The 11,350-nt window shown below is 44.3% G+C and overlaps 2 protein-coding genes across 6 annotated transcripts in view; one reads left to right on the top strand and one right to left on the bottom strand.

Moving 5' to 3' along the window:
* The window catches only part of PARP9 (poly(ADP-ribose) polymerase family member 9), a 33,681-nt gene extending 25,595 nt beyond the window's left edge, over positions 1 to 8,086 (bottom strand). Inside the window, exons 1-3 of one of the 5 annotated variants that reach the window (XM_023516307.1) lie at positions 8,047 to 8,086; positions 3,414 to 3,521; positions 2,555 to 2,588 (exon numbers count right to left, since the gene is read on the bottom strand). In XM_023516307.1, coding sequence (XP_023372075.1) covers positions 2,555 to 2,588; positions 3,414 to 3,428 — 49 coding nt within the window. In that variant the 5' untranslated portion in view covers positions 3,429 to 3,521; positions 8,047 to 8,086. The other 4 variants (XM_023516309.1, XM_023516310.1, XM_012808430.2 and 1 more) reach the window with 4 other exon arrangements.
* Positions 8,087 to 8,139: 53 nt separating this feature from the next.
* DTX3L (deltex E3 ubiquitin ligase 3L) overlaps positions 8,140 to 11,350 on the top strand; it is an 8,658-nt gene continuing 5,447 nt past the window's right edge. Inside the window, exons 1-2 of the mRNA XM_023516311.1 lie at positions 8,140 to 8,436; positions 9,519 to 9,727. Coding sequence (XP_023372079.1) covers positions 8,253 to 8,436; positions 9,519 to 9,727 — 393 coding nt within the window. The 5' untranslated portion in view covers positions 8,140 to 8,252. The remainder of the gene's footprint in view (positions 8,437 to 9,518; positions 9,728 to 11,350) is intronic.

The following is an 11,350-nucleotide window of genomic DNA, read 5'->3' as shown; positions in this document are numbered from 1 at the left end:
CCAAGGGTGATAAAGTGAGACTCTGTCTCTACAAAAAAAAAAAAAAAAAATAGCCAGGCATTGCAGTGAGTGCTCTTAGCCCCAGCTACTTGAAAGGCTGAGGCAAAAGGATCAATTGAGCCCAAGAGTTTGAGGTTGCTGTGAGCTATGATGCCATAGTACTCTACCAAGGGTGACAAAGAGAAACTCTGTCTCAAAAATAAATAAATAACCACCCTCCAAAAGGGTATGTTACTAAGCAAACGAACCTCAATACCAGTGGGAGATAATGTCTATCTTATGCCTCAGAGTTATACCACCAGAGGGGTAATTACAGGAGCTGGGATATTTATCCAACTTCTAATAGGTCATTGGTTCAGGTAGCTCTTTGGTGGAGACAGGAAGGGAGGACATCAGACCAGCAAATGAGTGGACACTGACAGTGTCTGCTAAAGTAAATAATTCTTCATGATACTCTAGTTTCATGGCACAATTTTGGTGGAATCAAAACTAATTGACTAAAAATCTTGGCAGATAAGATGTGCTGCTCGGGTCTACCTTCAATTTGGTTATGAAGTGGGATATATGGTTAGCCAACAGCCTCTAGCTGTTAGGGTTCATCTCAGCTCCCAGCCAAGGTCATGCTTTTCTCAGGACAGCCTCCGTTAATGGTTGAGTGAGGTCATTTGCGCCCAAAGTGGGATACCTCCAGTGGGCAATCTCTGCTTTGCAGAATGTCAGGTTTTCATTATAGTCTGATGGCTCTACCTGCCCAATCCAGCCTCCTCTCCTTTCCTTTTGCACAAATGTTCTGCACTCCTAACTCCATCTCAGCTTCTACTTCCTGGAGAACCCAGCCCTTGATATTGTATTTAATGGCATCTAAGACATTGTTAATATATGGCTCAGAGAAAAGAAAAATGATGCCAATTGAACTCGGGCACACCATCAGATAGTAGGAACAATACCACTTTATTTCACAGATGTTGAAATGTGAAAAAAATGTGCATCCTTAGATAGAGGAAATTCAGTAAATTACTTAATTGTACTTCAACTCCCATTTCAAATCTGAGCCACTCAGAAAGACCTCTAGTGGAGTGGCCTCAATTACCCTAAAGAAGCAGCAACTGAGTTAGGCCTAAATGGCCTGAGCTTTGGTTGAAAATCTCAAATGGGGCTTGGCACCTGTGGCTCAAGCAGCTAAGGTGCCAGCCACATACACCTGAGCTGGCGAGTTCGAATCCAGCCTGGGCCCGCCAAACAATGTTGGCTGCAACCAAAAAATAGCCGGGCGTTGTGGCTGGCGCCTATAGTCCCAGCTACTTAGGAGGCGGAGGCAGGAGACTCGCTTGAGTCCAGGAGTTGGAGGTTGCTGTGAGCTATGATGCCACAGCACTCTACCCAGGACAAAAGCTTGAGGCTCTTGTCTCAAACAATAAATAAATTAATTAATTAAAAAAAAAAAGAAAATCTCAAATGGGCCACCACTGATATCAGGCAAGTTATCACTTGGCTTTTCCAGACCTAGTTGAGCAAGTAGGCAATCAGGTCCCCTCTTCTGGCCAATCTCAGGTACAGGGCTGCAGTCATAGGGGAGGATCAGTGAGGGCCCTAGATTAAGGTGACCAGACATCCCACTTTTGGCAGGACAGTCCCAATTTTTAACAATTTGTCCCGCGTCCCACGGTGTTATTAAAAAGTCCCAATTTTTGGAAAGAATGCACGAAAAGCTAGGGAACCTGGGAAACCGGATGAAATATACAGCTGCTGAAAGGTTAATGTAACTCCATTTGGGAATGAAAAGGCTAATGTAAACTCCCTAGTCCCCTCCTGGGCAAAGTCATCCAGGTGGACCAGGGCCTTACTCCTTTGAGCCACAAGCATCGCCCAATACATAATTTTTTTAATGTATTATATTTGTAAATTGTACTTATGTTGAAATTAAAAATATGTATATTACAATACTATTTTGGCATTCTATGAAAATTTTTGTTGCTCCATATAGACCAAATTTTTTTTTCTTTTTTTTTTTGAGGTAGAGCCTCAAGCTGTCCCCCTGGGTAGAGTGCTATAGCATCACAGCTCACAGCAACCTCCAACTCCTGGGCTCAAGCGAGTCTCCTGCCTCTGCCTCCCAAGTAGCTGGGACCACAGGCGCCCGCCACAACGCCTGGCTATTTTTTTGGTTGCAGCCATCATTGTTGTTTGGCGGCCCGGGATGCATTCGAACCTGCCACCTTAGGTGTATGTGGCTGGTGCCTTAGCCACTTGAGCCACAGGTGCCAAGCCTAGACCAAATTTTTAATTAAGAACCACCACCACCACACACCCTCCACCCTACCCTACCAAACCCCTAATGGTGTCCTGCTTTACCAATGTTAAAATCTGGTCACCTTACCCTAGATGAATGTGCCTGCTACCTCTGAAGCACATGCTGAGGCCCCCACAAGCATCTCTTATCACCCACCTGAGCAGTGGTGGAGGAAACATTCTCCTTCCGTATTCCCTTTTCTCTGCTAAGGAAAGATCTGAGCAAAGACTTTCTGAAACAAGACTGACAGCAAGGTAATCCTACCTGATTTTTCATTGTAAGCTGCAGCTCCAGCATCCTGTGAAAAATGAGAATGGTTTTTTCAAAAATTGGAAGCTAACTGACTACAGATTGCTGACAACAAATATAGCCTAATAAACACAACACAACAGAAACCCTGCTCAAAGAACTGGGTCTGGAAGGAAGGGGAGCAAGTGTGTTTTTAACCTGTGTGTCTGAAACACTACTTAAAATACCAAATGTTCCAGAAAAACGCTGAGCCCCTATCCCACTCCCCTAGGGGCCAATGAACTTCTATTTCACAATGAGATGAGGATTAGAGATTAACATTTGAAAAGGCCCAAAGGTCACAGCCCACAGTGACCTCAGACTCTCAGATAGTTTCCAATCTCAAAGGCTTACGGGTTTCTCTAGACAGAACAGAAGACATGGGGACTTGAGCCTCATCTGCTACATCTCCCATCCTACAGTCAGGAGGCACTTTAAATTGCCTTTTCAAAGCACACGCTTTAACAGGGAATTTTCAAGTTTAGAAAATAAGATGCCTTTCTCTATTTCCTTGTTTTTATTCCTCTTCCAATACCCTTCCTTGCCCTATCCTGAAAAAGAAGAGTGGCTGAATGAGTGAAGGAAATAAAAATGATACTGATTTTCAGTGCTGAGGTGACATTTTTGAAAACTCATCCATCCTCAAGTTGACCCTGTTGATTAGATTAGATATTCTTGATTCCTCATTACCCATATGATACCAGGAGAAAACTTTTATTAAAACCAGATAAGGATGTCAGGTATAATTGAAGACGTTGGACTTTTTGCTGTTATAGGAAGAACTATTTATGTACTGACCAAGGTTCATGATATACACACATTTATTTTTTTTTACCATGGAAAAGTCCATCCTTCAAGTTGAGGCAAGGCCGGTCTTTAATGGCTATTCTCTCGTTTGCAGTTCTGAGTGTAGACTGTAGTTCCCAGATACAATGGTCCGCTTCTAGGAACAAATAGAAAAGTGCAATAAGCATTAACCAAAATCTTAGGGAATTTGTTTAAAAACACTGTAGGGGGATTAAGTGTGCTTTCTGAGCCTGAATAGTTTTTCACATGATTGGTGAAGATGTACATGTTGTTTTGCTGCTGCTGTTACTGTTTACCTTCTGTCTTTGCAGGAGAGGTTCCACCTAACACTGTAATGGCAGTTGAGAGAAGGTAAAGAGCGGCATAGGCAGGACAGGGAAAGCTTTATGTGAGACTAGACCCAGGCTTTGAAGGATGAAGCAGGTTTTTACATATTTAGAAGAGGATGAGAATGAGGTATGGAGACCAAGCACAGCCTTCAAAGAATAGTGAGGAAAACTAGCCTCATGAGTAAGCGAAGACCCCTGGAGAGGAAAGAAAGAAGAAATACCACTTACTGAATTTGTGATAAATACTTTTGGCCTAATTAGATAGGGGAATATCTGGGTAAAAGTCAGAAACTCCAAGAAAAATTATACTTTAATGATTTTCCATCTAATAGGTAGGAATTAAAGATTGTGAATTTCCAAAAGGATGATGAAAATACTTAAAAGAACTATACCTTAGGGTGGCTAGCTCAGTGGGTAGGGCACTGTCCACATACACTGAGGCTCTCAGGTTCAAACCCAGCCCAGGCCAGCTAAAACAACAATGACAACTGCAACAACAACAACAACAACAACAAAAATAGCTGGGTGCTGTGGTGGGCTCAGTGAGTGGGATGCCAGCCCATATACCGAGGATGGGGGGTTTGAAGCCGAACCCAGCCAAACTGCAACAAAAAAACAGCCAGGCGTTGTGGCAGGTGCCTGTAGTCCCAGCTACTTGGGAGGCTGAGGCAAGAGAATCACTTAAGCCCAAGAGTTTGAGGTTGCAGTTGCTATGAGCTGTAATGCCACAGCACTCTACCCAGGGTGACAGTTTGAGACTCTGTCTCAAAAAAAAAAAAAAAAAAAAAGAACTTTACTTTTGAAACACAAACAATGTAACCTAATCATTTGTACCCTCATATTAATCTGAAATAATATATATAAATTAAAAATAAAAGAGGAGAAAAATACAATTACCCACACTTGTTGCTATCTTTGCTCCTCTGAAATGATTTTGTACCACCATCGACAGCATCAGAGCACTATAGTTATTGCACAGAGAGGAAATGCACCAAGCTCAGTACAATTGTAAAATCAAGGACAAGATGCATTTTTGCCTCCAGAGGGCACTGCTATTTTCACAAAAGGGAAAACAGCGTCTGCTTTGCTGTGGGCTTTTTGCTTTAGATATTGCACTGCTTTCTGTATTCAGACCAGCTTGACAGTCCTAGGAATAAACTTGGCAGTGGGGGTGGCATTCATTTAACCCCAAAGAAAGAGAAACAGGAAGCATAATGCCCAAAACATTCACTCTCTTCCATTTTAAAAACAATATCAACAAAAGCATTTTCAACCTTCCATCACTGGTTCCTATTGTTTTCTTCTCTTTCACAAACAGCTAACCTTCTGGAATGAGCAGATGACTCTACTGTTACCTTCCCACTCAGACCACTATAGTCTGGCTCCCCACCTCACTCCCAGCACCCCTCTGAAAATATCCTCACTGTCTTCCATGTGGTAACTCCAATAGACTTTCTTCTGTCCTAATCTTTCTGCAGTGTTTCATTCTTTGATTCCTGAAACCCTGTTTTCTTGGCTTCTCCTGTGGCATCTTCCCTTGGTTCTTCTGCTGTTTATTGGCCTTTAAAGGCCTTTCTCCAGACTCACTTCCACCACCTGCCCCTAAATCGTTTGCCCAGGATTCTGCCAAGAGACACTTTACGTCTCACTCTACATTCTCTCCAGGGGAGATCTCATCCACTCCCATGGTTTCAATTCCCCACTTGCAAATATAACTCCCATATATGTAAGTCTAGGCTCTTCTGAACCTCAGTTTTCAACCTCTACTTGAATGTCTCAGTCCCCTCAAACAGAGCCTCTGCAAAATTAGACCCCTTGTCTCCTGGTTCCCATTCTCTCATCTCCCTTTCCTCAAATCCATGCTTTATCTCCTAGATTCTACAGCTCAGTAAATGATATATCATTTACCTACTTGGCTCAGAAATCTAGGAATTCTTGAACCTTTTCTTTTGCTCCATATCCAACCCACCTCTGGGTGCTGACCACACAGATCACTTTCAAATACATCCCTACCGGCTCAGCGCCTATAGCTCAACCGGCTAAGGCGCCAGCCACGTACACCTAAGGTGGCGGGTTCGAATCCCCAGCCCGGACCCGCCAAACAACAATGATGGCTGCAACCAAAAAATAGCCGGGCGTTGTGGCGGGCGCCTGTGGTCCCAGCTACTTGGGAGGCGGAGGCAGGAGACTCGCTTGAGCCCAGGAGTTGGAGGTTGCTGTGAGCTGTAATGCCATGGCACTCTGCCCAGGGGGACAGCTTGAGGCTCTGTCTCAAAAAAAAAAAAAAAAACAAATACATCCCTACCCTCCTCACTCATTGACCCTGGTTCACTTTGAGACTTGGCACCTCCTGCCTGAGCTGTGGCAATACACAATTTTGGATATTTTAATGTACCTAACTTTACATTTTATTGTTTGAGCAGATATTATACTTACATGGTTCAAATTTTAAAAGTGTAAAATGCTCACTCCTACTTCTTTCCCTACATTCCCCTCCCAGAGGCTATCAGTGTTTTTCCTATATACTTCCAGAGGCATTTTTACACAAAAGTAGCACCTTATACTAACTCCCCTACATCTTACTTTTCCCACTTAATGTATCCTAGAGATCTTTTCATATTAGCACCTAGACAGGTTCCTCTTTTATTTTTAACAGTTCATTGTAATCCATTGTATAGATACAATGTTATTATGTAACTGCTTAGTACCTCTATGGATGTGTCAGCAGTTTCTAATTTTTTGGTATTGTAAACAAGGCTGTAAAGAACAACCCTGTAGACTTGGGGCCTGTGGCTCAAGTGGCTAGGGTGCTATCCACATACACCTAAGGAAGGAGGTTCAAATCCAGCCCGGACCTGCCAAACAACAATGACGGCTGCAACCAAAAAATAGCCGGGCGTTGTGGCGGGCACCTGTGGTCCCAGCTACTTGGGAGGAGACTCGCTTGAGCCCAGGAGTTGGAGGTTGCTGTGAGCTGTAATACCACAGCACTCTACCCAGGGGGACAGCTTGAGGCTCTGTCTCAAAAAAAAAAAGAACAACCCTGTACATAGGTCACTTCACACATGGGGTAATGTATCAATGGGACAAATTCCTAAAACTGGAACTGCAGAACCACAAAGTATATGCAGTTATAATTCCAATAAGACTGCCAAATTGTTTGACATAAAGAACAACCCATTTCCAGTCTTACCAGCTATGTGCAAAAATCTTATCTTGGCCCCCTCGGCCTCCATTCATTCTTGCTCAGAAATGTGTTCTCTGCACCCTTGTCAGCACCATCTTTCTAAAATGCAAATCTGGCATGTCACTCTCTTACCCTGCTTATAAGCCTGCAATTTCTTTTCACTGCTCTTTAAGACTTTTCACCATCTACACCTGTGCTATCCAAGGTGGACAATTTAAAAATAACAGCATGTAGCTACTGAGCATCTGACATGTGATATGATGCAAGTGTAGGAAAAACACTGGATCCCAAAGACTTAGTATGGTAAAAAATGTAAAGTATCTTATTACACACTCAAATGATTGCATTTTGGATATATTAAGTAACATCATTAAGATTAATTTCACCTGTTTCTTTATGCTTTCTAGGATACGCCTACAAAATATTTTAGAATAAACACACAAGCTCTCTTATATTTCCATTGGACAGCACAGATGTAGGCAGGCCCTTCTTCCTTCACCTCCTTCATCCATCTTCTCTCCCCCCAGGCCTCAGGCCCCCTCTGTACTTCAGACAACACTGGTCCCTGTGACTTGAGCGCTCTCCGCCCACACCCTTCCTTCTCCTCCCCACTCTTATTGGGATTCTGCTTGAAACTTTCTCTTGGAGACCTTCAAGAGGTTTCTCTTCTTGGTCCACAGGTCCACCTCCCTTGAGCAGCCTGTACCGTCAGGGCCTGGCTCCCCTCTTCATTCCTGGTTCACAGGGCACCAGGCAGTTCAGTGCTGTTGGCGAAATCAAGGAACCGGGCAGAAGAACGCCAAAAGCCAGTCTAAAGAGTAGAGCTGGAGGCAGGGAACAGGCAAAAGGTCACAATGAAAGTGAACAAACAAATTCAAACGCTTAAAAATAATAGGGAAGTTTAACCGAAATGTAGAATTTGGGCAAATAATAGTAATAACAAGAAGTTACAAAGAATCAGAAACACAAGAGAAACGTATCTTCTTCGCCCAGTCTACATCCTCGCAGGGGGTCCCTAACTCCTGGACCCCGGCCTCGCCTCCGCCAGTACCTGGCCTCCCGCCTGAGCCTGCAGGAGCGGGGACCCAAGAGCCCGAGAAAGCGCCGAGTGCAGCGCCCACCGCCCGAGGACGCGACCTACTCACCCCGCAGAGAGCCGCGGCGCAGACTGCAAACCCAGGACGGGGAAGCAGCTCTGCCGGGAACCGGGAGGGACCTGCCGGGAACAGGGAGGGACCTCCGGGGAAGCGAAACTGAAACTTGGCGGCCCCAATAGTCGGGCGGGACGCACCTTCGCCCCAGTCCCAGCCCGGCCGCGCCGCGGAGCCCACCAGCAGCGCGACTCGGAGTCATGGCGTCAAGCCTCTGCCCAACGTCCCCGCTGCTCGTGCGGGTGTCCGAGTCCGCCCCCCGGACTCGCTACAAGCTGGAAATCTACTTCCAGAGCCGGGCCTCGGCCGGCGGGGAGTGCACCGTCCAGCCAGTCGAGAGCGGCGAACCGGGCACCTTCCGGGTGTTGTTCAGAGAAAGGGAAGGTGAGCTGCGGGCAGAAGGGGTGCCGGCCCGGGCTGGGGTGCAAAGGCCATCCCCGGGGCCCAGCCCTGCGGTTTTCCAGACAGTCCGAGTGCAAGCTGGCCTTGGGAAGGGCGGGAGAAAGTATGGCACCGTCTGTTAGGGGACTGGAATGAGACTGCGGCCACCGAGAGACTAAGAAAGGGAACACTCAGTGGAGAACAGAGCCCCAGGAATGCCGGGCCTGAGATCTGGTTTGGGTCTCAGGATTCATGCTTTCCATTTCCTTATCCTGACTTATTTCTCCGCTGTCCTCTTCCTTCCCCTAAAGGCCTCTCAGCCACTGTCCTTGTCATTTTGACTTTCCACTTTATATTTTAAATAATGATTCCACTGATTTATTTCTTGAGGATTACAGAAGTAATATTGGAGGTGCCAAAAAAAAAAAAAAGTGTACACATTTGTTGAAAGTAAAATTGATCATTCCCCCGAAGTGTATGAATTGCAGGTAAAATGGATGTGTGTAACAAGTCTAGGTTTTTTGACAGTCACGGTACCTTCAATCAACTTCAAAAAGTTAATACATAGATTACATGCTTAAAATGTGTGTACGTTTTTTGGGTACCTTTTGTATATGCTCACTATAGAAAAGAGAGAAAAGAATAAAGAAGAAAACTACCTGGAGATAGACAATGTGAACATTTGGGTATTACTTCCTTCCAGCCTTTTTCTATGAATGTCAGCAAACACATACCTATTTACAAAATTCTGAGTCTACACTTTCGATTCCTGCTTTTTTCGCTTAACTGTGTAATAAATATTGAAATGGGAGACTGGAGACAGTTTTAGAAACATGACTTTTAATGTGTGGACGATGTTCACTGTTATTAAGCTTTCACTTCTATAGTAAAACTTAAACTGTTCACTTTTGATGGTTAATAGCACCCTGCTTCCTCCCTTACCAATGCACATGCCACTATACAGGAAGCAGCTGTACTAGGAGGGTGCTGGGGCAGGACACAGATGCAGAAATAAGAGAATTACTTGAAATCTCTCCCATTTCTGTGTGTATGTATATATGTGCATGTTAATGTCTCCACTGCAGCTAAGGAGAGAGTCTTGAAACAAAAAAATCACCAGGTATCTATTGAAGGAAAACCTGTGACCATTTCCCTGGAACCCACTGAAAATCCAGTAGAGAACAGGAGAACCAGAATTTCTTCACTTACAGAGTCACAAGCAAGTGCAGAGTCTGATGAGAAGTATGTTAATGAAAGATATATTCCTACCGCTGTGGATTCATGTGTCCAAAAGGTGAGTATTGAAAGAAGATGACTGGGCTTGGCACTTGTGGCTCAAGTGGCTAAGGTGCCAGCCACATACACCTAAGGTGGCAGGTTCAAATCCAGCCAGGGCCTGCCAAACAACAATGGTGGCTACAACCAAAAAATAGCCGGGCATTGTGGCGGGTGCCTGTGGTCCCGGCTACTTGGGAGGCTGAGGCAGGAGACTCGCTTGAGCCCAGAAGTTGGAGGTTGCTGTGAGCTTTGATGCCACAGCACTCTCCCCAGGGGGACAGCTTGAGGCTCTGTCTCAAAAAAAAAAAAGAAAGAAAGAAAGAAGATGGCTGTGTTCCTGCAGCTTCCTCTCCAATCACCACACCTCATGTGGTATTGGTCCAACAACTATGTACTAGGGTCTAATTATGAGCTAGGCATTGTTTTAGAGACTAGGACACAGAGGTGAACATGATCTTGGCTCTCATGCAGCCTGTATTGGGGGTGGAGCAGAACACAGAAAGATAATAGGCTTCCAAAATAAATAAAACTGTTTCAAAGTAACAAGAAAATATAATGGGGATTTGCCTTAGAGGCTACTGACCAGGCCAGGGCAAAGAAGGGGAAGATGGAGGTGGTGTTACTTCTGACCAGAAGTCATGTCAACTTCTCTGAGGAGGTGACATTTGACCTGAAACTTGATGATGAGAAAGAGCTGGCTATGCAAAGATCCTTTCAACAAATGCATATTGACCACCTACAGCATGAACATTTGGCATATTTTCTTCCAGCCTCTTCCTATGAATGTCAGCAAACGGAAACCTATTTACAACATTCTGAGTCTGTGCTTCAATCCCTGCTTTTTTCACTTCACTATATAATGAATATGGAAATGGGGACTGGAGACAGTTTCAGAAACATGACTTTCCATTTTTGTTCCTCTAAAGAAGTTTTTATTTCACATTTAGTTAGGATTTTTTTGATTTTTTGGTTGTTGAGACAAGAGTCTGGGTAGTGTCCCTGTGTCATAGCTCACAGCAACCTCAAACTCTTGGGTTCAAGAGATCCTCTTGCCTCAGCCTCTCTAATAGCTGGGACTATAGGTGCTCACCATAACACCAGGCTAGCTTTTCTATTTTTAATAGAGATGGGTTTCACTCTTGCTCAGGCTGGTAAAGATGGGGTTTTGCTCTTGGTCAGGCAGGTCTCAAATTCCTGAGTTGAAGGGATCCACCCACCTTGGCCTCCCAGCGTACTATAGGATTCAGGTGTGAGCAACTGCACGCACTCCTCACATTGAGTTTTGAAAAGTATTCACTAGGTACAGAAATTCTACACTGACAGTTTTTTTTTCTTTCAATTCTTTAAAGATCTAATTCCACTGTCTTCTGGATTGCATTGTTTTTGTAAGAAGGTTGCCCTTCTTATTTCTTTTGTATATAATGAAACCTTTTCCCTCTGTTTGTTTATTGATACATAAATAGTTGTACACATTTAGGGGGACACATGGTATTTTGATACATGCATACAATGTGTAATAATCAAATCAGGATAATAGGGGTAGATATCTATCGCTTCAAGCAATTATCTTTATGTTAGGAACATTCCAACATTCTTTTTTTTTTTTTTTTGAGACGGAGCCTCAAGCTATCCCCCTGGG

Source organism: Otolemur garnettii, unplaced genomic scaffold (genome assembly GCF_000181295.1).
Source record: "Otolemur garnettii isolate 467f Iridium unplaced genomic scaffold, OtoGar3 scaffold00089, whole genome shotgun sequence".
NCBI classification, from domain to species: domain Eukaryota; kingdom Metazoa; phylum Chordata; class Mammalia; order Primates; family Galagidae; genus Otolemur; species Otolemur garnettii.
Note: the sequence above shows the minus strand (reverse complement) of the source record. Positions and strands in the feature narration are given on the sequence as shown.